This window comes from Culex pipiens, chromosome 1 (assembly GCF_016801865.2).
Source record: "Culex pipiens pallens isolate TS chromosome 1, TS_CPP_V2, whole genome shotgun sequence".
Taxonomy (NCBI): domain Eukaryota; kingdom Metazoa; phylum Arthropoda; class Insecta; order Diptera; family Culicidae; genus Culex; species Culex pipiens.
This window is the reverse complement of record NC_068937.1, coordinates 57,610,620-57,635,353: the sequence shown is the minus strand read 5'-3', so window position 1 is coordinate 57,635,353 and position 24,734 is coordinate 57,610,620. Positions and strand designations below refer to the sequence as shown.

Here is a 24,734-nt window from a genome sequence, read left to right as displayed (position 1 = left end):
TTGGTTGCAAAAAGAACACAAAACCTGTTCAAATCTAGTCCAAAATCATAAAGCAAAAATGATCACAACTTTCCAGCATCAGCTTCCTCTATGACATAACCTCAACCTCGTGTATGGGAAAAAATTGGTCCCATTTTCTAATTGTTCACTCAGATTCAAAATTTTGAAGCAAAAAAGAAATCCTACTTACAGTTGGCGCCTTTTTTCGTGGACGACTTCCCATTTGATGTTTTTTTTTGTGGTGTAAAAATGAGATAATTCTTTGATGGTTTTTATGATGTTCTAGTATGTAAATGTTTGTGTGTATGAAAAGTTTCACTGTTTCAGTAATATGGTTTTGGGTGTATGAAATTGTGGCTGATCTAAAGAAAAAAGGTGTGTTTTAATTTTTCGATTGCTTGTTCCAGTGTTTTTCATACAAAACAGTGCTAACAGCGTATATATTCTGGATGTTGTTCGCCTCTTCTTCTCGGTGTGTGATTTCTGTCAACGCCAGTTTAAGTTACTAACTATTACTATGTACAAATTACTGTTTGTTTTGTGAGTTTGTGGTGCAAACGTTGGCAGTTTCTCCTAAATGCTAATAAATGTTATTTACACAAACGATGTCGTTTCTTCGACGTATTTCTCTCAGTTTTGAAAGAAACAATTTGTCAGTTGCGATTATTTACCAATACTCATATCCAAGATGTGTTTAAAAGAGTTGCTATACCTACAAATCTAACTTCTAACTTGATTTTAAAAATTACCTATCGTAGAGAATAAAACAGACACAGGTTTACACTGTCCCCTTTTTGCAAGTCTTTGGAACAGTATAAATTTAGAGTATTATGTCAGCAGTTAAACTGTCTTTTTCAGAATAAATAGATTTCGTGCCATGCGCTTACGTTTCTCTTCGCCGAATTACTTATAGACTAGCGTTACTTTTGCTCTTAGCCTAAAATCCATCGTGTTGGTTCACATGCTTTTCAAAGTCATCATTTTGTGCAGTAAAATATAGTTTCATACAGTTTTGGTGAAAGATACACAATTGAGAGTAGATTGATTGGTTATTAGGAAAAAATGGTGTAGAAAAAACATCAACACGTGCATCCGCTTTAACGACGGTAGTGAGAGTGCATCAGGTGTGAGGTTATGTTTCCTTGCGGAACGTGAGGCATGCATCAACACCACCAACCTGCAGCAGCGTATCGTAGTTTGCTGCCGCGGAACTCTTACATCTATGCGGGACACCATTGCGCAGTGTGGTGAAAATGCTTCTGTTACCTTGTTACTTTGCCTACCTTGGTTAAGTTTGACGTTTCAAGGTAAACAAAGCAGAAGGTCACAAACTGTCAACTGAGTCATGTTCACCACATTGTGCTCAATTCTGAAAAAATGACTTTCACCATGTTTTTTGTACCACTCCATGAGTTGGTGGGGATTGATGTTAGAATAAATACCACTCACACATGGACCACACGCTCAAAACAGAGGAAAAACACATGACACAAAAGCAGATAATGTTTAGGATATGTTGGATACGGGATGGGGTGGAAACCAAGTACGGTTAAAATAAAAGGAAACAACAATAAATTAGTTATTTTCTATGGCATCTCGTTGTTTCTGGGGATTAATACACATAAAAACAGACAAAATTGGTTGTTGCTAGCTAGCAAGGGGAAGGAAATGCGTTTTTGTTCAGGCCAGTTCGTAAACCTGGTCCGGCGGGGTCCGGACTTGCCTTCGACGTGGAATTAATCACACAAAGCTCCTTCTTGAACCAGCGCGCGCGTACGAGAGTTCGCTAATTAACTGACCTCGCCAGCTCGCCGGAAGAAGTACGCCGGTATGCTACGCGGCTCGGTGATCCGTTGTTCTTCGCTTTCGCCATTGTCGTTACTGCTGAGATCGCCAAGAATCTCGCGATCCAAGCTGGCCGCTTCGAGCGCCACCGGATCCGGGTCGCTGGTGAGCGCCCGCGTCAGCTCGTCATTGTCCAGCTCGGGTCGGTACACAGGCGAAAACTGTCGTTCCTGGCGCGTCTCACCGGACACCGCACGGGTGATAAAGTCCGGATGATACAGCGAGGACAGCGGAACGCTATACTTGTCATTCTTGCTCTCAATCTTGAGCTCGGCCGCGTCAAACTCGGGTTTTAGCACCGGAACCACGTACTTGATGTTAAAGTCCACCTTCGTTACCGGAGCTTCGGTCGTGGTAGTCGTGGTGGTTGTTGTGGTCCGTGTTGTTGTTTTCGGCGACGGCTTAATCGTTGTGGCCTTGGAAGCAGCTGCCTTTGGCAGAGGCACAACCTGAATGTCCTTGGACTTTCGGTGCGACGAAGGACCTTCACCGGAGTTGGCGCGTAGTGTCAACGAAGGAACATACTTTCTATTGTTGTTTTGTACCCGTTGGGTGGAAGTGCTCGGAAGCGGTTCCGTTACCTGTTCAGTTGCGATGGCCGGTTCGTCCTCGCTTGAGTTTTCGTTCGTGTAAACAAAGTCTAGCTGAGGTCGGAAGACTGTCGTTTTGGGTCGTTTGGAGTACTTCTTCCGGAGCGTTTCCGTAGTCGAAACTATCACTGGTCTCACCCGCTCAGTAGTGCTGGTAGTAGGCGCTTCCGTAGTCGTGGTAGTTGACGTTTCCGGTTCCGGAGTTGTCGTCGTCGTCGTTGTTGTTGTGGTTGTTGTTGTTGTCGACTGAGTTGTAGTTGTAGTGGTGGGTTCGTCAGACGGCTCCTGGAACGAAAACTCGGCCGGAATCGTGTACTTGTGGACAATTTGCGTCGTCGATGAGGCTGGAGCCTCCGTCAAAGGTGTGGTTGTTGGCGCTTCCGTTGTCGTCGTTGTAGTTGTCGTGGTCGGTGCTAAGGCCTGAACCGGCACTGTCGTGGGCAACTCTTCGGTGTAATCTTCCGTTTCTTCGTCTTCCTCTTCATGGGCGGTACTGTCTTCGAAATCTATGCTTCGTTCCGTATCCGGCTTAACGGATGAAGTAGTTACCTGAGTATAGCGTTCCGTTTCCGCAATGAAGGGCGTTATTGTCACCAGCTCCTCACGCTCGCGTTCTGTTGCTACAAAGTCTGCGCTTGAAATTCGTTCAATTTCCACCCGTGGTGCTACAGTCGTAGCGTCGTCGTCAAAGTACAGTTCAGTCGTCTGAAGCTCGGTTCGTGCCGTTTTTTCATCCTTGTCCGGATCGAACAATCCCTCCAGCGAAATTGTCGACGTTTCTTCGTTAAAAATGCTGTCGGCAAATACGTGTGTTTTGCTCTCCTTTTCCTTCGGTTCGGTTTCCGTTTTGTTCTTCGGTTCAACCAGCCGAATTATGATCTTGCGGTTAATTTCACCCAGCTTTTGCATGACCGGGAACTCGTCCGGATTGCTGGTATTCTTCGTGTAGATCTCCACCACTCGGTGAATCTCGACCAATTTGTCTTGCGTTTTGTTCGTCGATGGCAGTTCAATCTCTTGCTCTTCCGTGCGATAGATCTCTGTGGACGACGGCATCGTCTCGCTTTCTTTATCAATTGAGAACACGTGATAGAGCGTCGTTGGTCGGACGGTGGTGGTGGATGTTCTACTACGTTCCTGCAATATATTGACATCATCAATATCGATATTATCATTTATGGTGTAAATTGTGTCTGCCGTATTGAGTGTGGTGTACAGAGTTTCATCGGATGCTGTGTAGTATTCGGTTGTAGTTCTGACTGTATTGATTGTATCTTCGTATGACGTGGTGTTCTCGATCTCATTCTCTGTATCGAGTGTGGTGGGTGTTGATGTTGGCTGTGATGGTGATTTCTGCTTTACTGGCAGCACCGAGAGTATAACCGGAGTTTGTGATTCTACACTCGGTAGTGTCGTCTCGGGTTGGATTAGATCCGAAGCTTGTTCGGTGGTTGTTAGTACTACTGCCGGGTTACGGTTAAATAACGACGAAAGGTTCGTTCGCGTGCGGCTGTTGCCAACGGGCAGTGAAATTGTGGTAAAGTTCGACTTTCTCGTCGGTGGCTTGCGTGGCTGATACCGTCTCGTTGGAGAAGCCCCCTGCTGTGAATCGTTGTTGACCCGCTGTGCTACAACCTTCTCTTCAACATCTCCGGATGCTCCTGGTGCGGTGGTAGAGCGCTGTCTTCCGAAAACTGGCTTCCTGGTTGTTAGTGTGAATCGTGGCCTAGCCGTAGTTACACTTCCGCTAGACGTGACACTTGCAGCCGTTCCATTACTGCTTGGTTTGTATCCACCAACGTTGCCAAACGGCCTTCTCGATCTTGTCGTTATAGCTCTAGCCGTTGTCGTTGATCCTTCCAGAGGCTGATTGTTCTTAAATATGAATCGCGTATTGCTTGCCGGAGCCGTTCTCGATCCTCCTGATCCGACAATTCTCGGCCCAGGCCGTCTGAAACCGGTAGCAACCTCAGCCGATGTTCGTTCCCGCGATCGGCCACCCTGGTTCTCATCATCTACGTTATTGTTTCCACTTCCAACCGGGCCGAATAGACGTTTACCTTGCCGCTGAATCTCATTTTCATCGTCCTCAATCTCCCCACTGAACCTGTTCGTAACACCATCTCGTTCCTCTGACGACGATGGTCGTCGAATATCGCTATATCCGCGGGTACTCGCACCGTACCGTTCGGCGCTAGTTTCCTCCTCTAGCGTTGTTTTATCATCCGTTTCAAAGTCCGTGTATGCTTCCGTAGTGGTCGTTGTTGTTCTAGCAAACAGATTCGGTCTGCGTGGCAACAGTACCGAACTTCGGTTCCGATCAGTTGTCGGTTTCACTACCGTATTTGTACCCTTATCGAACGAATCTTCGAATGACTGTGGCCGTGGAGTTCGGCTTGCCGAGAAAGCTGGTCGCTTCCGAGTCGGCGTTAGTGTTCTGCTAGAGGAGCTTTCGCCATCATCCGAGTTAGCCGGAGCCGATGTCGTAGATCGTGCCGCAAGGTTTAATGCCGGTCTGCGGCGAGACGGTAAGAACGACTTTGCGGTGGAACTGGCAGGTTGCTCCTGCTCTTGATCTACCGATTGTCCAGTCGGTTCTTCAGTAGTTGATGTAGCTCGTGCACGCGCAACGGAGAACGATGGCCGATTCTTGTTGCGAGACGAAATGAACTTCTTCACCGTCGAAACTTCCGGGTTCTCCGTTGTGGTGGTTGAAACGCCAAACTTCTTCCGTGCCGCTCCAAACGATCGTGCTGGGCTACGACTAGGCACGACTTCTGACTCAATTTGCTGGTTGTCGTTGAAACGCTGCTGGATCGCCAGCGACGGTCGTCTCGAGTTCGTCGTGGTGAATTTACGTGTCGTGGTCAGCTTATTGATGCTTGCTTCGGTCGATGGTTCAGCGGTGACAATCGTGGACAGCAGTTCTGTAGTTTCTTCCGAATCGTTTGTTTCCCGCGAATCTGGAATTTCCTGGCGAAGCAGGTTGTCGCTACTTAGCACTTCGTTTGTGATAAACGTGGATTCGATTTCGTTGGAAACATCGGAAATTACGGTAGTAAAATCGGAGTTTCCGACCGCGCTATCCGGATAGGTTGGCTCAGCTGTGAAGGGTTCTTGAGTCGTTGTGGTTGCCGATCGACCAGCCGTAGTGGGAAGTTCCGTAGTGGTTGTGGTTGAGCGACCAATCTGCAGGCGCTGTCGTCGGGTAAGTGGCGAAGCTCGTGGGGTTTCAGCCGCAACTCGTTCCGTTGTCGATGGTCCAACAATAGGTCGTCGGCGTACGCCCAGACGACGTCTGGTGACGGTCGTCGAAATGCCCGGAGTTTTTTCGGTGATCTCATCGTTTTCGTTATCAACGACCGCTGGTGCACTTGATGTTGTTGATGGCGTTGGACGCGTACGTCTGGCAAATGGAGACGGTCTGCGGGAGGGTTTGTCGGCCTCATCGTTTACGATTGCGTTCGGGGTAGGCGTCACGACAATCTTGCGGGATGGGAACTTGGATCTAAGGGTAGAAGCTTCATTTACAGCTTCGTTAACGGCTTCTGGAAGGCTAACTGTTGATGTACGGAAGCGTCCCGGACGGGTAGGGCGTGATCGTCCCGGGATGAAAGTTTTGTTGGTGTTGACCTCTGAAACAACTACCTTTAGAGTGGTATCGCTCGATTCCGTAGTCGATTGTGGAGAACTGGCACGACTTCTGAGCGTGCTGAGGAATTTGCGTTGGCCGGGAGTCGTTGTTTCAACTTCGGCTGTATTGACGTTGAATACCGTAGTGTATTCAGTAACGGTAGTTTCGGTACGTTCAGATGTTGGCAAATCTCGCTCCGTTGCCATTTCGTTGACATCTTCGGCTAGGCGGTTATCGATCGTGTCCTGCGTCCGACTACGCACCGCCGTCGGTCGTTCTTGTGCGATATTTGTAATTGGTGTATCGACCACAGTTCCTTTGGTGATCTTTGGTTCACTGTCTTGAATGCGACGAGCGTTTAGTTCGTTCCGGTTGCTGAATCCGTACTGGAGCGCCGTTCCTAGGGTGAGCAGAATACGTTCTTGCGTCTTAAACAGGTCTTCGTCGATTCCGGTGTGTGATTTGACCTGCAGATTAATAACTGGCGAGTCCGTTTCGATTTCCGGTTCCTCGGTAGTGGTGGTAGAGCGTGGTTCAACGCTGGATCTACCATTGTACAAGTTAAAGTTCACTCGCCTCAATGAAGCCCTAGCTGTTGATTGCTCAACAACTGGCTGCTCCGGGGTGGTGATTCGTTCGGTGGTACTACTAGGTACTTCCGGCACACGACTGGAAGCACGGTTCAAAGAGAAACGATTGCGTGCAAAAGAATCCGAGGGTTGGCGACGTGACGACTGCAGAGTGACGCCAGTGGCCTGTGGCCCTTCGGTAGAAATCGAACTTGATGTTGATTCAGTAGAAGATCCGAACCGAACACGCCCACGAGAACCTCGTATACGTGTTGACGGCCGTGGACTCGGCTCGCTGCTGCCGAAATCGCTAGAAGCGCCCAGAACTTCGTTGCTGCTGCTGCTGCTAGGATTCGCGACAGCAGACGTGCCAGCAACACCGACTCTTCGTCTTGCTGTATATTCTAATCTTTGGTTGTTTGCGAAACTCACCTTAACCGAGCGAAGGGTAGTCGATTCTTCCGGCGCCGTCGTCGTCGTTGTAGCGCTGGTGGTGGTCACAGGACGACGCGTTGGTCGCGTACGTCGTACTGCTCCGCCGTAAGGGCGTTGGGTAGCAGTTTGAGTTGAGGTTATTTGACTATCAGAGTCTTGTTTATTAGTGACAACCTCTAGGGGACTAGTGGTAGTGGTGGTTTTCCTAGTTCTTGGTGGGAATTTGTAAATTGAGTTAAGCTGGTCATCGTTAGTACTGAACAGTTTTTCGCTAGTTGAGCTAACAAAGGTGGATGTAGATGGAGTTACGGTGGTCGTGAATGGGCCATCGTTACCGTTAAATGTCGTGAACGGTTGCGCGGTTGACTGCAGGAAACGGTCCTCATTGTCCTGTAGGCTTGGATTAACTCTAACACCATTAGAACCAACACTAGTAACTAGAACACTCGATTCCAACTCGCTAACACTACTACCAGTAACACTCTCACCTAGGTTTAGTATGGTGGTTACCTCGGAGGTCGGCTCGTTCTTGCTAAAATCTACCGTCACGGCGTCATCCGTTGTCAGGCCGTCGGCGTCCACAGTCGAAGGCTTACTTAAATCTAGTTCTGAAAAAGTGTCTGCCGGCCCATCCCAGTCGGGAAGTTCCGTCTGTAAGTCTGTATTGAGGTACTGTACAATGTTGCCAGTAGTGGTTGTTGTTGTGGTTGTGGTGGGAACAGTCTGCGGCAGATCCGTAGCACCGGCGAGGGGCGAAGCCTCGGTTGTTCCGCCGCTACGTTCTACGTTAGCATACTGTCGTGTACTGTACGTGATGAACTGTTCTGGTGCATCGGTAGTGGACGATGTAGTGTAAATGGTTTGATAATCTGTAGAGGGTACCAATAGTGACGAATCAGTGCCTACATCATCTTTCTCGCCTTCCTGCAGCCGATTGTACTGCACGGTAGCTCGGCGGCGTTCGATGGTATTGTATCTAAAAGAAAAATACAACAATAAGAACAGCTTTTGGTTTAGCATAGCAAATAGTTTATCGATTAATATCAAGTTGGACAAGCTCCACAACTTGATATTGATCCTCTATAAAGAGGTCATACACTTCTGCTGAAACGGAACATTCATCATACCTGCTAGGCACCCGTTCAACCTCATCGACACTCTCTTCGGTGGTGGTCGTCGTCTGACGGAACCTGTTCCTGTTCACGCTACTGTACTGCACCGGACTCGAAGCCACCTCCTCGTCCTCCTCTTCGTCATCTTCGACACTGTCGGCGGTGGTAGACGGTCGCTGGCGCTGTATGCTCACATACTTTGGACTCGTCGTTGGTCGTCTGGCGGTGGAGGTCGATGGTTGGTTTTCTTCCTCCTCAATTCCATCATCGTCGTAACGCTCATCCGCATCGTCCTCGGAACTTGCCTTTGTCGGGCGGGCTCGGTTAAGGGTGACGTACTTTGGTCGTTCCTTAAAAACTCCCTCGAACTCGGGCAGCTGTTCGATGCCGTCGTTCTGTGGCGCAACCCGACTGTTGGTGAACGCGTTTCCGTTACGTACAACCGAGGAGTACTTGTTCTCCGTTGCACCTGACTTGTCCGTCTGTGTGAAGGTCAACGCCGGTCGGAACTTTTGCAGATTGTTTCCTGCTCTGCTCAGCACTCGCTCGTACAAGCTCTTGCTAATAGTCGACGGAGTTGTTGAGACTTGATCCGCTTGGTTGCCCTTCAGTACAATCGATCCATCTTCCTGGGCCTGCAGTTGACGTTCAAGTTCTTCAATGCCACCCACCTTTTTGATCAGTGCGATCAGTTCCTTGATCACCTTTGGATCTTCCTCCGGCTGAACTTCATCTTGAACCTCTTCCGAATAGTCGAACTCAATCGGTGGTTCAGTGGTCGTGGTAGTTGTCAGAGCACGGTTGAAGAAACTGTTCCGGCTGGTGGCCGCCGTAACGCGGGACCTCGGTGTCGTCGTGGTCGTGGTGGTGGTTGTGCTAGTGGTTGTTGAAGTCGTCGTCGTCGTAGGTTCCGTCTTCGAGCAGGCCACGTTGCGAGCGTAATCACACGAATCGGCCAACTTGTTGAACACGAGCCCCGAGGGACACGTGAATTGATGCGCTACCAGACCCAAGGCTGGGGCGTCCAAACACCAGAAGTACTTTTTGCAGTCTCGCGGATGCGGGAAGAAACCTTCGTCGGTACACTTGAAGTCTAAAAAAAAACAAAACAAAAAAAATTTATCAATAATCTTCAAAAACAATCCCTGGAGGTCGACGAACCTGCTCCCGGATCCGGCGTTGTCGGTGGCTGTGGTGTCGTGGTACGTCCTCCAATGTATAGCGAACTGGACGTCGTTGTACTTGTACTAGTTGTAGTGGTGGCACGTGGCGTCGGGCGGGCATTTTTGCGGGCTGCGGCGCTCTTGAAGGACGACTTGATCTCGTTGTTGTTATCGGTCGTAAGCCGGTTTCGGCTGTTGGTGCTGCTGCTGGTGGCCGGTCGGCTGCGCGATCGCGATGGCTTCCGGGGACGGCTAGGAGCCGCAATGTCATTGGCGCCAACGCTGAGTTGGGGGAAAGATGGAATGTTTAGTAAATTGAGCAAAATATTTAGAGCATTTTTTTCACATAAATTTACTCTTCTGTTGCTGTTATAGATTTTAGGGTCTTTAAGATTGCAATTTAAATGTTTGAACTTTCGCTATACAGAAATTCCATTTGAAAAAAACCTAAACCGAAAAAAAGTTCTCCGATCAGGCTCAATTTTTTTTCTGGGGGTTCCTTAGTGCTGTAATTTTTTTCAAAGCTTGATTGAGATATTTTTGACAAAAATTTTTTTAGAGCCGGTTCCTTCCGGAATCGGTGCAATGAGTTGAAGTCGATTGGTACTTTAAGGGTCCAATCATGAACAATCATAATGATAACATAATTTCGTTTTGAACGGAAAATAACAAATTATCGAATATATATACTCACTCAGTGCTAGCAAGCAGTGTTTCCTTGGCCGCCTCAATGATCGGGTACGGTCGCCCATGGCACGTTCCACGGAAATCATCGTTGTCGATCGACCAGAACATGATACCTCCCAGACCGTTCTCCGCCACGTATTTAGCCTTCTTACGGGCGATTTCCTCGTCGTCGTATCCCACCCACTGGTTGCCCTTGTACGCGTACGGTCCCATGGCGTTCGGATTTGGCTGTACAACGGTCCACTCGGGGTCGTCTTTAACGGCTGTGCAAATTTCGTAGTACGCCAGGTAACCCTTCTCGCGGGTGGCATCACCTTGCTCTCCGGGCCCGTCCGCGGGGGAACCGATCTCCGTGGCGTCCGGATTGTAGAGGGTGTACGAGCGACCATAGGTGGGGATTCCCAGAACAAGCTTTTCCCGATCTGCTCCGGCATTCAGGTAGAACTTGATGCTGTGATCCTATGAAGATTGAAGTTTAAAAAAGAGCATTAGTAGCAAGCCGATTCATGGCGAAGATGTCTCGTCTAGTTACAATGTTCAGTTCAGAGTCAAAATTGTACTCGGAAGGTTCCTCCAGAGGGTACAGCGGCGAGTGATGGTTGACTGCCGGTTCGTAAGCACTGTGGTAATCGTACGTCAGCAGATTGAACCAATCCAGGTACTTGTTCAGCTTGGCAACGTCGTAGCCCTTATCAATGTACTCGATACCAGCCGGTACGGCCATGGTCAGCAAAAGCCTGTTAGAAAAAAGAATCATACATAAAATTTATCAATTTCCAAATTAGGTATACTGTGTACAGACCTTGGTCGTCCCGTTTTCGACGACTCCCGATCGAACTCCTCGCGCAGTTCCTGCACCAGTTGGGCGTAATTTTCGCGATCCTTTGGCTTTGATCCATCCCGGAACGCCGGGTACTCCCAGTCGAGATCTAGCCCATCAAAGTGATTCTGTCGCAGGAATTTGATCGAGTTTTTCACGAACTGTGACCTCCTTTCAGCGTCCGCTACCAGTGGAGAAAATCTCGACGAACCCTCGTTCCATCCGCCGATGGCCAGCATCGTCTTCAGGTTCTTGTTGTAAGTCTTCAGGCCGGTGAACTTGGCGAAACCGCCTGTAGAAAAATATAGATTTTATCAAGCGATTCCAATTGAAGCCCGAAACCCGCAAACACTCACCTTGCTCAATGTCCTGATACTTGTCATATGGCTTGAGGGTGTTCTCCTTGGTAAAGCCACCGAAGGAATAGATCAAATGCGTGCACAGGTACGGGTTGATATTCTGCGGGTTGAACTTGGCCGTACCCGGCCGGTACACGGACCAGTTTGTGTAGTAGCATACGACTCGCTGGTTGTTCTCTGCTGCCGACGCGCCACCATTATGGCTTCCGATGGCACAAAGTGTCAGTATAGTTAGCAGAAGAAAGCACCATGTTGCCGCTCCTCGTTGAAGCTAAAAATTAAAAAAAAATTATTAGCTTTGTTATTGAAGGTCTTTGAACTTTACTTAAACAAAACTTCGACAAAGAATTTCACACCCTTAGCTCGAATATGTTCCTAAGACACAGAAAGGCTTGTTTTTTGCAACTTTTGAATTATTAAAACACGTGTTGGTACGAATAATTCCCTCCAGACGCAGCCGCATACCGAGGTGATGTAATTTTCGTTTGCCATTAGGCGTTATTATTTTTATTATATTGGCGGTGTGGGCAAGACAAAAAAAACACCAAATCAATACCTGACTGTGCATTGCATTTAACGAGCTGGTTCGCGGTTTATTGAAGGCTAATTTTTAGCTATGTATGATGCGAAACGATTTAATGAGCAGAAACAGGTCGAAAGAGTTACATACATGTTCAATTATACCGCTGTAAAACTTATGTATGGAACTCAATAATTGCTCGTAAATGTAAATTATTTTGATTATTCACAGCGAAAACCCAATGTGTCAAAATAGAATAAACTCTTCTTAAAATCAGCCAATTTGTTTTGCCTTCATCACTGTGGTGAGGCTGCAATCTTGGCCCATAAAAATGAACCTTTTCAGAAAAAGATCGTAGACCCACCTCAAAAACTGAACAACACGACAGTCCGATTTTGGTCAAACAAGAAGCATTTGACTCGATTTAGGGTTCCAAATGTCGCTATTTCATTGTTTAAACTGTCGATAAGTTGACTTTGATTGACAAAAGATAATTGAATAATGCCGTCATAAGTGCAGTGCTTCTAGGGACGCGCAGTCCTGTTTTTTCGCAATAATTTTCGTCTCTTTTGTGTGGCTGTTTGTGTGCATGGGGTGATTGGTCAGTATAATTGAATAATGCCGTCATAAGTTCAGTGCTTCTGGGGACGCGCAGTCCTGTTTTTTTCGCAATAATTTTCGTCTCTTTTGTGTGGCTGTTTGTGTGCATGGGGTGATTGGTTAGTATAATTGAATAACGCCATCATAAGTTCAGTGCTTCTGGGGACGCACAGTCCTGTTTTTTCGCAATAATTTTCGTCTCTTTTGTGTGGCTGTTTGTGTGCATGGGGTGATTGGTCAGTATAATTGAATAATGCCGTCATAAGTTCAGTGCTTCTAGGGACGCGCAGTCCTGTTTTTTCGCAATAATTTTCGTCTCTTTTGTGTGGCTGTTTGTGTGCATGGGGTGATTGGTCAGTATAATTGAATAATGCCGTCTTAAGTGCAGTGCTTCTAGGGACGCGCAGTCCTGTTTTTTTCGCAATAATTTTCGTCTCTTTTGTGTGGCTGTTTGTGTGCATGGGGTGATTGGTCAGTATAAGGGTCATTCCACCTGAAGTGTGCAAGAAAAAATGCAAATTTGAAAATTACTTACTTACTTTACTTACTTTTACTGCTTGTACAACCTCCGGGTCATGAGCTGTCTCCAGATGCGCTGCCACTGGACTCGGTCCTGGGCTGCTACTCTCCAATTCCGCTGCGGAACTCCCACACTTTCCAGATCTTCCTCCACTTGGTTCAACCACCGTGCACGTTGCGCCCCCCTCCGCCGCGTTCCAGCCGGCTCCGAATTAAACACCAACTTCACCGGATTGATAGTCTGGTTCGGTTGGCGCGCATCCAGCGCGTCCGGCATTCTTGCGACGTGTCCGGCCCACCGGATTCGGCCAGCCTTGGCGACCTTCCGAATACTTGGCTTGCCGTAGAGTTGCGCCAGCTCGTGGTTCATCCTTCTCCTCCATACAGTGTTCTCACGCACTCCGCCAAAGATCGTCCTAAGCACTCGACGCTCGAAAACTTCAAGCGCTTGCAGGTCCTCCTCGAGCATCGTCCACGTCTCGTGCCCGTAGAGGACGACGGGTCTTATCAGCGTTTCGTACATGGTACACTTTGTACGCCGGGAAAGGTGACCAGACCGTAAGGTCTTGTGGAGTCCGTAGTAGGCACGACTACCGGTGATGATGCGCCTCCGAATTTCTCTGCTGCAGTTGTTGTCCGACGTAACCAACGATCCGAGGTACACAAACTCCTCCACAACCTCGAACTCGTCGCCGTCGATCGTCACGCTCGGTCCTATGCGAGTCCTAAGGGACTCGGTTCCTCCTGCCAGCAGATACTTCGTCTTCGCAACATTCACCTTCAATCCAACCTTATCCGCTTCCCGCTTCAATTCGGTGTACCGCCTGGCCACCTCCTCGAACGTTCTGCCGACAATGTCCATGTCGTCGGCATAGCAGATGAACTGGCTGGATCGGTTGATGATCGTGCCCCGCATGTTGAAGCCCGCCCGCCTCATAACACCTTCAAGCCCAATGTTGAAACAGAGGCCGGAGATACCGTCGCCTTGTCGCAGTCCCTTGCGCGATTCGATCGGGTCGGACATCGCTCCCGAAATTTTCACGCTGCACCGCGCCCCGTCCATCGTCGATTTCACCATTCTGATCAGCTTCCCGGGAAAGCCGTTCTCGTACATGATCTTCCATAGCTCTTCGCGATCGACCGAGTCGTACGCGGCTTTGAAATCGATGAAAAGGTGGTGCGTCGGGATCTGGTACTCGCGACATTTTTGGAGGATTTGGCGTAGCAAAAAGATTTGGTCCGTCGTCGATTTCCCCTCCACAAAACCGGCTTGGTACGTCCCAACGAAATCCTTTGCTCGCTCCGACAGACGACAGAAAATGATCTGAGACAGCACTTTGTAGGCCGCGTTGAGAATAGTGATAGCTCGATAGTTCTCACATTCCAACTTGTCCCCCTTCTTGTAGATCGGGCATATTACTCCCTCTTTCCACTCCTCCGGTAGCTGTTCTGTGTCCCAGACCTTGACTATCAGCCGGTGTAGACAGGCTGCCAGCTTGTCCGGGCCCATCTTGATGAGTTCAGCACCGATACCATCCTTACCCGCTGCTTTGTTGTTCTTCAGCTTCTTGATAGCATCCTTAACCTCCCTCATCGTGGGTGCTGGCTCGTCCTCGCCGTCCACCATACCGCTGACGTCGTTTCCCCCGTCGCCCTGGTACTCCGCCTCTGGGTCGTTCAGGTGTTCGTCGAAGTGCTGCTTCCACCTTTCGATCACCTCACGCTCGTCCGTCAAGATGCCTCCGTCCTTATCCCGGCACATTTCGGCTCGCGGCATGAAGCCAGTCCGGGATTGACTGAGTTTCTTGTAGAACTTGCGCGTTTCGTTGGAGCGATACAGCTGTTCCATGTCCTGGCACTCCAACTCTTCCAAGCGGCGCTTCTTATCCCGGAAGAGATGGGTTTGCTGTCTTCGCAACTGTTTGTACGACTCCTTGTTCCCACGGGTGTTGTGCAGCAGTCACTTGTCCCGCGCTGCTTTCTTCTCGTCCCAAATCGCCTGACATTCCTCGTCGAACCAGCCGTTCCGTCGAACTCGGTCCACGTACCCGATGGCGCTCGATGCCGCTGCGTTGATGGCTGCTTCCATATGGCTCCAGCAGGCCTCCAGAGGGGCTTCGGCGAGCTCACCCTCGTCAGGCAACGCAGCTTCGAGTTCCCGCGCGTACTGGGTAGCAACCTCATGGTCCTTGAGTCGCTCCAGGTTATACCGCTGCGGGCGACGGTACCGGATCTTGTTGACCTCGGACAGGCGTTGGCGCAGCTTTGCCACCACCAGGTAGTGGTCCGAGTCGATGTCCGCGCCACGGTAGGTTTTGACGTCGATTATGTCCGAAGAGTGCCGACCATCGATGAGAACATGGTCGATTTGCGTCTCCGTGTCGTTTGGTGATCTCCAGGTGTACTTGTATAGGGAGGTGTGCTGGAAGAAGGTACTACGTATGGCCATGTTTCGGGAGGTAGCGAAATCGATGAGTCGTAGGCCGTTCTCGTTCGTCTGCTGGTGAGCGCTGAACCTCCCAATAACCGGTCTAAACTCCTCCTCCTGGCCAACTTGAGCGTTTAAGTCGCCGATGACAATCTTGACGTCGTGTTTTGGACACTTCCTGTACTCGCGGTCAAGAAGCTCGTAGAAAGCGTCCTTGTCATCGGCGTCGCTTCCCATGTGCGGGCTGTGCACGTTGATGATGCTCAGGTTGAAGAATCGGCCCTTGATTCTCAACCGGCACATTCTGTCGTTGACTGGCCACCAACCAATCACGCGCTTCGACATTTCGCCCAACACTATAAAAGCTGTCCCCAGCTCGTGTGTATTGCCGCCGCTCCAATACATAGTGTAGTCACCGTACTCCCGGTGGTCCTTCCCCGTCCAGCACACCTCCTGCAGCGCCACGACTTCGAGACCGCGGACCCGCAATTCGTTGGAAAGAATGCGGTCGCTCCCATCGAAGTTGAGAGACCTGCAGTTCCACGTCCCGAGTTTCCAATCCCTGGATCCCCGAAAATCGGGTCGGCGATTGGATCGGCTCGCATCTGGAGCTCTCTGCACTTGGTTTTTACGGCGGGTGCGTGTAGCCATCACCAACCCCCTGTCTCGCCGGAGGACCGTCGTACCAGGACTGTTTAGAGTCCCACCCTGGCACTGGGACTGTTAATCAGCCGCCCCTAACCTGGGGAACAGACGCTGTTTCGAGCCGCCCCTAACCTGGGGAACAGCCGCTCGAGGGGGGGGGGGGGGTCTTAACTCTATCCGCTGTAAGCCGCCCCTAACATGGAGAACAGACGCTTACCTCGACTATGGAGCCAGACACCAGTTTCTTCGAGCCGCCCCTAACCTGGGGAACAGACGCTCGAAGGGTGGGGGGGGGTCGCTCACCTCTTCAGAGCCGCCCCTAACCTGGGAACAGCCGCTCACGGGGAAAGGGAGTCGAAACCCCACGTTGTTTTGGGCCGCCCCTAACCTGGGGTACAGCCGCCCAAAAACAGGATGCGGAGGGGGGGGGGGGGGGGCTTTGGTGCACGTACGCAACGGTCACTTGCGTTCACTTTCCCTTTAATTTTCTTTTTAATTTTTACAATAAAAAAACTTTTTGCCGATTTTTTTTTTGCCGCACTACTATTTCACTCCGACCCACTGTGCGCTTTCCAAAACTCTTCCACACTTCCAAGCAACACCACACGCAGACCGTTCGTGACGACGACGTTACGATCACACAACACTACCGCGATGCGAAGGAACGAAGACGACGACGACGACGACGAGCTTCTTGTTGCCGGGGAGCACTTTATTGTTCACTTGTTAGGCCAGATCTGAACCGCAAGATCGACCAATTTTTTCGTGCGAAATATTGGCGATTTCGCGATCGCTGGACGCGGATTTTGTTTTGCACCGCTTCACTACAGGTTCCAACACCTGCTGACGGGAACTTCACGTCGCGGTAAACCGGATAACCACGGATTCGCGAGTAAATTCGACGGACCGGCCGAAGTACAACACCGCGTTAGTACGCACGCACACAACTAACCATCTCCAATTCTGCTCAAATTTGGCAGAGCTTTTGAGACTATCAAAACATGCAAGAATCCCGAATTTCATCCAAATCGGACCACCCCCTCCATTTTTGTACCCTCCCAAAAAATCGACTTTTTAGCGATTTTTAAGTGAAACCCCTATCTTCAAACGACGATAACTCAGGAACCATAAATCTTAGAGGGTCGGTCTTAGACTCAAATTTGAAGGAAATTGGACGTAGAATCCATTTCCGTGATCAAAATTTTGATTAAAATATTGTGTCTACCTGTATTGCGCAATTGAAAACTTTAAATGGCCGTATCTCAAAACAGCCCTATTTATTTTTTAAATTTGACCTCACCATCGTATTCCCCGGCCAATTTTACATAAGAATCACTAATCGACAAAAAGGAATATGTTTTGTTCCAGAGATATCAATTTTTAAAGTTTTGAATATTTGAGACCTACCTCAGCTACACTCGCCGCATCTGCTAGAAGCACACAGGCGCGCTGTTCAATAATTACTACCTGATAATTTATTGAAGTAAGATTTCATAATAAAAAATCTTTAACAAATTTATCTAAAAATTATTTTACACAACTTTAGGAAACTGGTAAAAGTGAAAAAAACATAATCTTAAATAAAAAAAAAATAGTATACGATGAATTTGTTTGCTAGCCCACAGGACAGAGCAAGAACGACACGCAATACAGGACAGAATGGAATTCTGGCGAAGCTAGTAGGAAATTGCAATTGATCTTGTAGTAACACTTGAGAAAATGTCTACGATACATTATCTGGTTAAAAATTATGAAAAATTCTCGTGAAGACGATTAAGGAGGAGGGTTTCTGAAACGTATAAAACTATAAAATGTAAGAAAATCACAAATTTTGATATGATTTATTATCTGATAAAGATCAAATTCAGTAGTGTTGATTTCGACACCATCCGAACAATTATTTTTTGTTTGTCAATCATTTGGAATTCTTGGAAAACAAGAATTTAATATGATTCAAATAATCGTAAGGCAGATTTTGGGGGTTTTGCTGAATGACACTATTTCGCTACTGCACATGGCAAAAACCCTAGAGCCCATTAACTTTATTTCATCTGCTACAGTCAGCACTACATTTGTTCTCGCTTCAAATAAAAGAAGAAATAAAAGAAATAATTTGTTAAAGTTAAGTAGCAGGAAAAAGATAGAAATAATAGAAGAATGATACATTTTCGAAAATTGTATTGTAAAAACTCTGTAGCATTTGCAAATCAATCAAACATCAAAAGTTCAAATTTTACTTAATATGGTTCAATGACACTGAGATCAGAAAAAAAAACAGTGCATTAAAAATAATCCAATCAATATCCCTTAAACAAAAAATAGATTGTATTAGTTATTTCAAAATCGCAAAAAAATATAAAAATAATTCATCTCTCAGAACACCAGGTAGAAATTATTAATCAGCACGACTGTGTGCTTCTCACAGATGCGGCGAATGAAGCTAATGTAGGTAATCTCAAATACTCAAAACATTAAAAATCGATATCTCTGGAACGAAACATATTCCTTTCTGTCGATAAGTGACTTTTATGTAAAATTGGCTGGGGAATACGATGGTGAGGTCAAATTAAAAAAAATAAATAGGGCTGTTTTGAGCTACGGCCATTTAAAGTTTTCAATTGCGCAATACAGGTAGAAAAAATAGTTTAATCTAAATTTTGATCACGGAAATGGATTCTACGTCCAATTTCCTTCAAAATTGAGTCTAAGACCGACCTTCTAAGATTTGTGGTTCCTGAGTTACCGTCGTTTGAAGATAGGGGTTTCGCTTAAAAATCGCCAAAAAGTCGATTTTTTGGGAGGGTACACAAATGGAGGGGGTGGTCCGATTTGGATGAAATTCGGGATTCTTGCATGTTTTGATAGTCTGAACAGCTCTGCCAATTTTGAGCAGAATCGAAGATGGTCATTTTCAAATAGTGTTCCGCTTCAGATGGAATGACCCATAATTGAATAATGCCGTCATAAGTTCAGTGCTTCTGGGGACGCGCAGTCCTGTTTTTTCGCGATAATTTTCGTCTCTTTTGTGTGGCTGTTTGTGTGCATGGGGTGATTGGTCAGTATAATTGAATAATGCCGTCATAAGTGCAGTGCTTCTAGGGACGCGCAGTCCTGTTTTTTCGCGATAATTTTCGTCTCTTTTGTGTGGCTGTTTGTGCGTAATGTTCCGTCAGTGCAAGCGGATGGTTGTGTTTGTGTGCAAAGTGCCCTTTCTTCATCATCGCTAGTTTGAAGGCAATTTGACGGTTGAGTTCGTTAGTTTTACCGCGTAAAATAATATTTTGATTCATCAAGAACGTTGTGTGGTGTGCGAGTCTTTTTTTTTGTGTTGAAAAGACCTTCCCATAGCTCCGTAGCTCGGAGGGCTCGACGTCGGTTGTTTATGTGTTAAGCCCTCTCCATAGCATCGTAGCTCGAGAGGTAACGATAATCAATACCTCATCTAGTTAACAAAAAAGAAGATCGAAAGGCATTTGATGGTTGAGTTCGTAGCGTCGTTTCCGTAACAAATTTATGAATTAAATGGTTATATAATTAAAAATCAGACTACGCTATCATTGCAGCATTGCGTTTAACACCTCATTATTTAAATAAACATTATTTGGCTTTATCTTTCCACAGCCGGCTGTCTAAGATGAAACCATTTCATTTAAAATTTAACAACAGTTAAACGGGAAATGTCTCATCCGCAGCATCCGATTGTTTGCCTTGAGAATAAAATATAATACCTTTCAACAAACACTATGATTTTGGGTCGCATCATCATCTTCTATGATGAATCCTGACCAGACACCCTATCCTACTAACAAGTTTTCAGGTTCCTGGCGCTCGTGGGGTGTAAGCACAGAGTAAATCAGCTGCCCTAGTAGCAACCTGCGCTAACTAACATTCCCGTCCCTTAAAATCGAGGTCTACAAACTGACATGGCGGGCGCCGTTGGTGGCCAATGACTGTTACCTATTCGCAACTGATCTAGCTTTAGCAATCATGGTGTTTTATCTTTTCAGCGCATTCATACATGCTGTTGATAAGGGAAACACCACTAGATTGTCGAAGCCTATAATCAGTAGTGCTGAAAGGATATTACGGTTCTGTTCAGCAACGGAGGGGCAACCATGGGTGATCTCTCATGCTCATGCTCATGCTCATGCTCGATAAGTTGACTTTGATTGACAAAAATCCGCTTTTTAATTTTTTTGATTATTTCTTGTTTTAAAAGGATTTATGAGCCGAACTGAAAAAAATCACCAATTTTCGACTTCCATTCAGTGGTTCATTTGAACCAAAAAAAAATCTTCAAAAATCCTAGCATAGAAATTAGTTTTGTTCGATGCAAGCAATTAAGTATTAATGAAAAAGCCAATATCTCAGGAAGTAATAGTGCGATTATCAATAAAAAAACAACACTAGGTTGCCTAAAGTTTTTTGCTATTTCATGAGATGATTCGCGTTTGTCACAGAAATTCAAGAGATTATGAGGCATTTTTTGCACGTAAATTTGCATAGAAAATCATTATATGTACAAACGTTTCAAATCACAAAATAACTGTTTGTCTAATTCCAAAAATCCAATCGTTTCTCGTAACTCACTCGACAACTCTCTCCAATCCAAAAATGAATCAAACAACAGTAAACAACAAATATAGGGAGGGTCACCCGACATGCCCATTTGTAAAATTTAAATCGATTCATAAATAAACACTAGGGTGAGTACGTTTTTCAAAAAGTTCTCGGATCAAGTTTTAGTATGGTTCCCTTTGTAGGGCATACCCATAGGGACTTTCATGCCAAATATCAGCTCATTTGGTTGTAAACTGGCTGCACGCACCAGAGTTAAAGTTTACATGGGAATTACTATGGGAAATTGGAACTTTTTGTTCAAACGCTACTACAGGTCTGGGAAAATAACGCGCCAACTTCTGGTATGGTCAGGCCTAAGCGGAATGGTCTGGAGAACACTTTTCCCGAAGAGAGCATATGGATTCGTTGTCCCTAGACCTGGCGCATCTGCAAACAATCCGATGTCTCCGGAATCAACGGTTTTCCATCAAAAAGCATCAAATTTTCCTTAGCATGCTATGAAAGCTTGATGAACACCGCGACGCCATACGTCAGGCAGCTACCACGTGGTTGAAATATTTGCAAAATAAAAATACAAATTTGCTATGCAAAGATTTTGAATGCGACTAAATAATATCAGGATTGCTCGAAATGATCATTTTCTAGTTAAAAGAATATTCCAGCCGTTCCACCCACGTGGTAGCTGTCTGACATATGGCGTCGCGGTGTGCATCAAGCTTCCATAGCATGCTAAGGAAAATTTGATGCTTTTTCAGGGAAAACCGTTGATTCCGGAGACATCGGATGTTTTGTCGATGCGCCAGGTCTAGGGACAACGAATCCATATGCTCTCTTCAGGAAAAGTGTTCTCCAGACCATTCCCCTTAGGCCTGACCATACCAGAAGTTGGCGCGTGATTTTCCCAGACCTGTAGGAGCGTTTGAACAAAAAGTTCCAATTTCCCATAGTAATTCCCATGTAAACTTTAACCCTGATGCGCGCAGCCAGTTTACAACCAAATGAGCTGATATTTGGCATGAAAGTCCCTATGGGTTTGCCCTACAAGGGGAACCATACTAAAACTTGATCCGAGAACTTTTTGAAAAACGTACCCACCCTAATAAACACACCGATTAACTAATCGAGCATTAGCAAATCGCGTGTTCACACTTTTACTACGCACATTAGCACCATCTCCCTCTCCACTAACTGTACAATCGTACTCAAACACGCGGCAATCGACCTATTACTACATCATCATGACAACAACAACAACACCTCAGCATGGCAGCATGATTCAAGGGAGGGGAGGGGGGCTCTCCATAAAACCACCAAATTCAGTAGGTATTTGAACTGGGCATAGCCTTTAATAGCCTCCGGGCCTGCCGCAATTGAAGAAAGAGAGAAAAAAAAGTTGCCTTATCATTGCTTGGGGCCAAAAGTGGTCAGTCGGTGGTGTTGACCATTACTTCACGTGCCGCGGCGCGACGTCCCAATAAGGCCCCGGCGGTTAATGGCCCCGTGGTCGATCCATCCGTCCGTCCCGTACTTTGGCTGACCGACTGACCGACAGACCTAAAGATAATGGTAATGTGTGTGTAAGTGTGCGGCGGATTTATGTGGTAACCTGGCCAAAAATATCACAGCGTCAACCGGGAATGTCAAGCAATATGACGACGACGGCTTTGTAGTCAGAATTTGAGCCAAACGGGGTGGTTGGGCAATGCTCCATCTGGATGGCACGAATTGAGTCGGCGACGCACTGCTTCACTGATGGTAAACACAGCGTGACTGTTTAGCATTGAATCGCACAGCACGACGTTGTCATTTCAGTGCAGATCAACGGTTTTATTGCGGTAGATAATCGTCATCAACTTTGTATGATATTTGGGGATGCAGTAGTAAAATCTTTAGCTCCTTGAAGTGAACGAATTGGTTGAAATTTGAGTATCTGCCAGCCATTTCTTTGCGAGACGGGACAATAAAAGGAGCAGATTTAAAAAAAACACTCCTCTCTTATTAGTGGCTTGCAGGACTTATTTTATCAATATTTGAGGCAATTGAGTTAAGAAAACACATCGTATTTTCATTATTGAATCTTAATAAAAATTAAAAAAAAAATGTGTAGCATCGGTACAAATTTAAGGCTGAATGACCGCCACTCCATTGGAGCTCTAATTCCACCTTATTCCACTCGTTTTATTGTTCTCATTCGTTCAACAGTTCCTCTGATCAAAAAATTCTCGTTGATTTTTCCTCGACCATTCGTTTACAAATCAAAAATTTCCCTGGAATCGATGCCTTGATCGATTGCCGAGTTTCAAGCTTGCAAGTGCTCTAAAACCTGCTATCCCTATTCCGAATGTGGTCCCGATTCTCCCTAGATCGTCTGTTGTGACATAGACCATTTAGTACTTTTAGAGAAAATCGATTTTCAAAGTTTGATGGTAAATAATTTCATAACTATGAATGATTGAGTAAAACTTTTTGAAGCTCGGTTCGTAAAATCTGTACAATAGAAATAATATCTAGTATGTAAGAAAATTGTAAGTAGTCCACATAAGCTTGACGAATAAACAATGAATAATATTTTCGCTTAACAAACGCTCCAAGTTTCAACTAATTTGGTTACACCAGTTAAAAGATACAGTATATTATGTAAACAAAAAATCTGAAAAGTACGTGTCACAAGTGTGTTTTGAAAGTAAAATTGTACTACGTGTCACAAGTGTGCACAGAATTCTCATACAAACTAAAATAAGCTCAAATCAATGATTTAATCGACTTAATCAGTATATTTTGAAAAACAAAAAAAAACGCTTAATAAATAAGTATCAACACAAAATTGTGAAAAATAAGAAAACAATTTCACATTTTCCAACAACATGTATGACGTGTCACAAGTGTGCATTAGCCTGTCCCATTTTGAGGTCATGTCGAGGAATTTCAGGTGCTCATTTCTTTAACGATAGATTATGATGTTAGGAACAATGTTTGCTTAGACAAGAAAAAATAATAAAATACTTTCTCGCACCCCCTAGTCGATTTACTGGAAAAAGTCCCTTTTTGAATTTTTTTCTAAAATCGCTTGGAATCAATACAAAAACTGTTTCAATCAGATGTGTATTATCTTCAAACGATAGGTTTTTGTCCATAGATTACGATGCACTATCAATATTGGACCAACACTTAAGTTTTTGGATTCTCCCAGGCGGATTAATGTCGAAAAAATCGATTTTTTTGAAACTTTTTTCAGAAATGCTCATTTAATTTAGGGTAGCCTATTTTTCCTAGTAAAACCAATAAATGCAGCTTGTAGGAAATTTCATGACGAACATTTTTTCCTCTGAGAAAATGCAATTTCGACACTCCAGAGCCGAGATATTTGAGTTTTAATGAGAAAAAAAGTGCCAATTTTCAAATTTTCTCAGAATTTAGAAGCAATGCCTACTAATTACACGATGTTGCAAGCATGTGTCGCAAAGCTCAGGATATGCTTTCTTATAGTAATTTTGGCCGCAAAATCCGAATCTTAAATCAAGTTTCGTGTAAACAGTGATGTTTTAGAGCTTTTAGCTTTTTTCTGGAAAGATTCGAGCAAAAAACCGCTTTATCCTGAAAGCAGCAATAAAGAAGAGTTTAAGCAGCAGAGCAATTCTCTGAGATTTCGGTCATTCGATTTTTTCTGTATTTTTTAATCTGACTGAAACTTTTTTGGTGCCTTCGGTATGCCCAAAGAAGCCGTTTTGCATCATTAGATTGTCCATATAATTTTCCATACAAATTTGGCAGCTGTCCATACAAAAATGATATGTGAAAATTCAAAAATCTGTATCTTTTGAAGGAATTTTTTGATCGATTTGGTGTCTTCGGCAAAGTTGTAGGTATGGATATGGACTACACTGAAAAAAAATGATACACGGTAAAAAAAATTTTGGTGATTTTTTATTTAACTTTTTGTCACTAAAACTTGATTTGCAAAAAAACACTATTTTTAATTTTTTTTATTTTTTGATATGTTTTAGAGGACATCAAATGCCAACTTTTCAGAAATTTCCAGAATGGGCAAAAAATCTTTGACCGAGTTACGATTTTTTGAATCAATACAATTTTTTTCAAAAAACCGAAATATTGGTCGCAAAAATGTTTTAATTTCATTTTTTGATGTAAAATTGAATTTGCAATCAAAAAGTACTTTAGTGAAATTTTGATAAAAGGCACCGTTTTCAAGTTATAGCCATTTTTATG

The 24,734-nt window shown here is 45.6% G+C and overlaps 1 protein-coding gene across 4 annotated transcripts in view; it reads right to left on the bottom strand.

Annotated features, from left to right (window-relative positions):
* The window catches only part of LOC120424548 (mucin-5AC), a 134,911-nt gene that overhangs the window by 35,357 nt on the left and 74,820 nt on the right, over positions 1-24,734 (bottom strand). Inside the window, exons 3-10 of one of the 4 annotated variants that reach the window (XM_039588712.2) lie at positions 11,212-11,485; positions 10,838-11,147; positions 10,568-10,772; positions 10,043-10,494; positions 9,347-9,630; positions 8,201-9,278; positions 7,980-8,049; positions 382-3,572 (exon numbers count right to left, since the gene is read on the bottom strand). In XM_039588712.2, coding sequence (XP_039444646.1) covers positions 1,791-3,572; positions 7,980-8,049; positions 8,201-9,278; positions 9,347-9,630; positions 10,043-10,494; positions 10,568-10,772; positions 10,838-11,147; positions 11,212-11,485 — 4,455 coding nt within the window. In that variant the 3' untranslated portion in view covers positions 382-1,790. Of the gene's footprint in view, positions 1-381; positions 8,050-8,200; positions 9,279-9,346; positions 9,631-10,042; positions 10,495-10,567; positions 10,773-10,837; positions 11,148-11,211; positions 11,486-24,734 lie in introns of those variants that run through there. The other 3 variants (XM_052706400.1, XM_052706401.1, XM_039588711.2) reach the window with 3 other exon arrangements.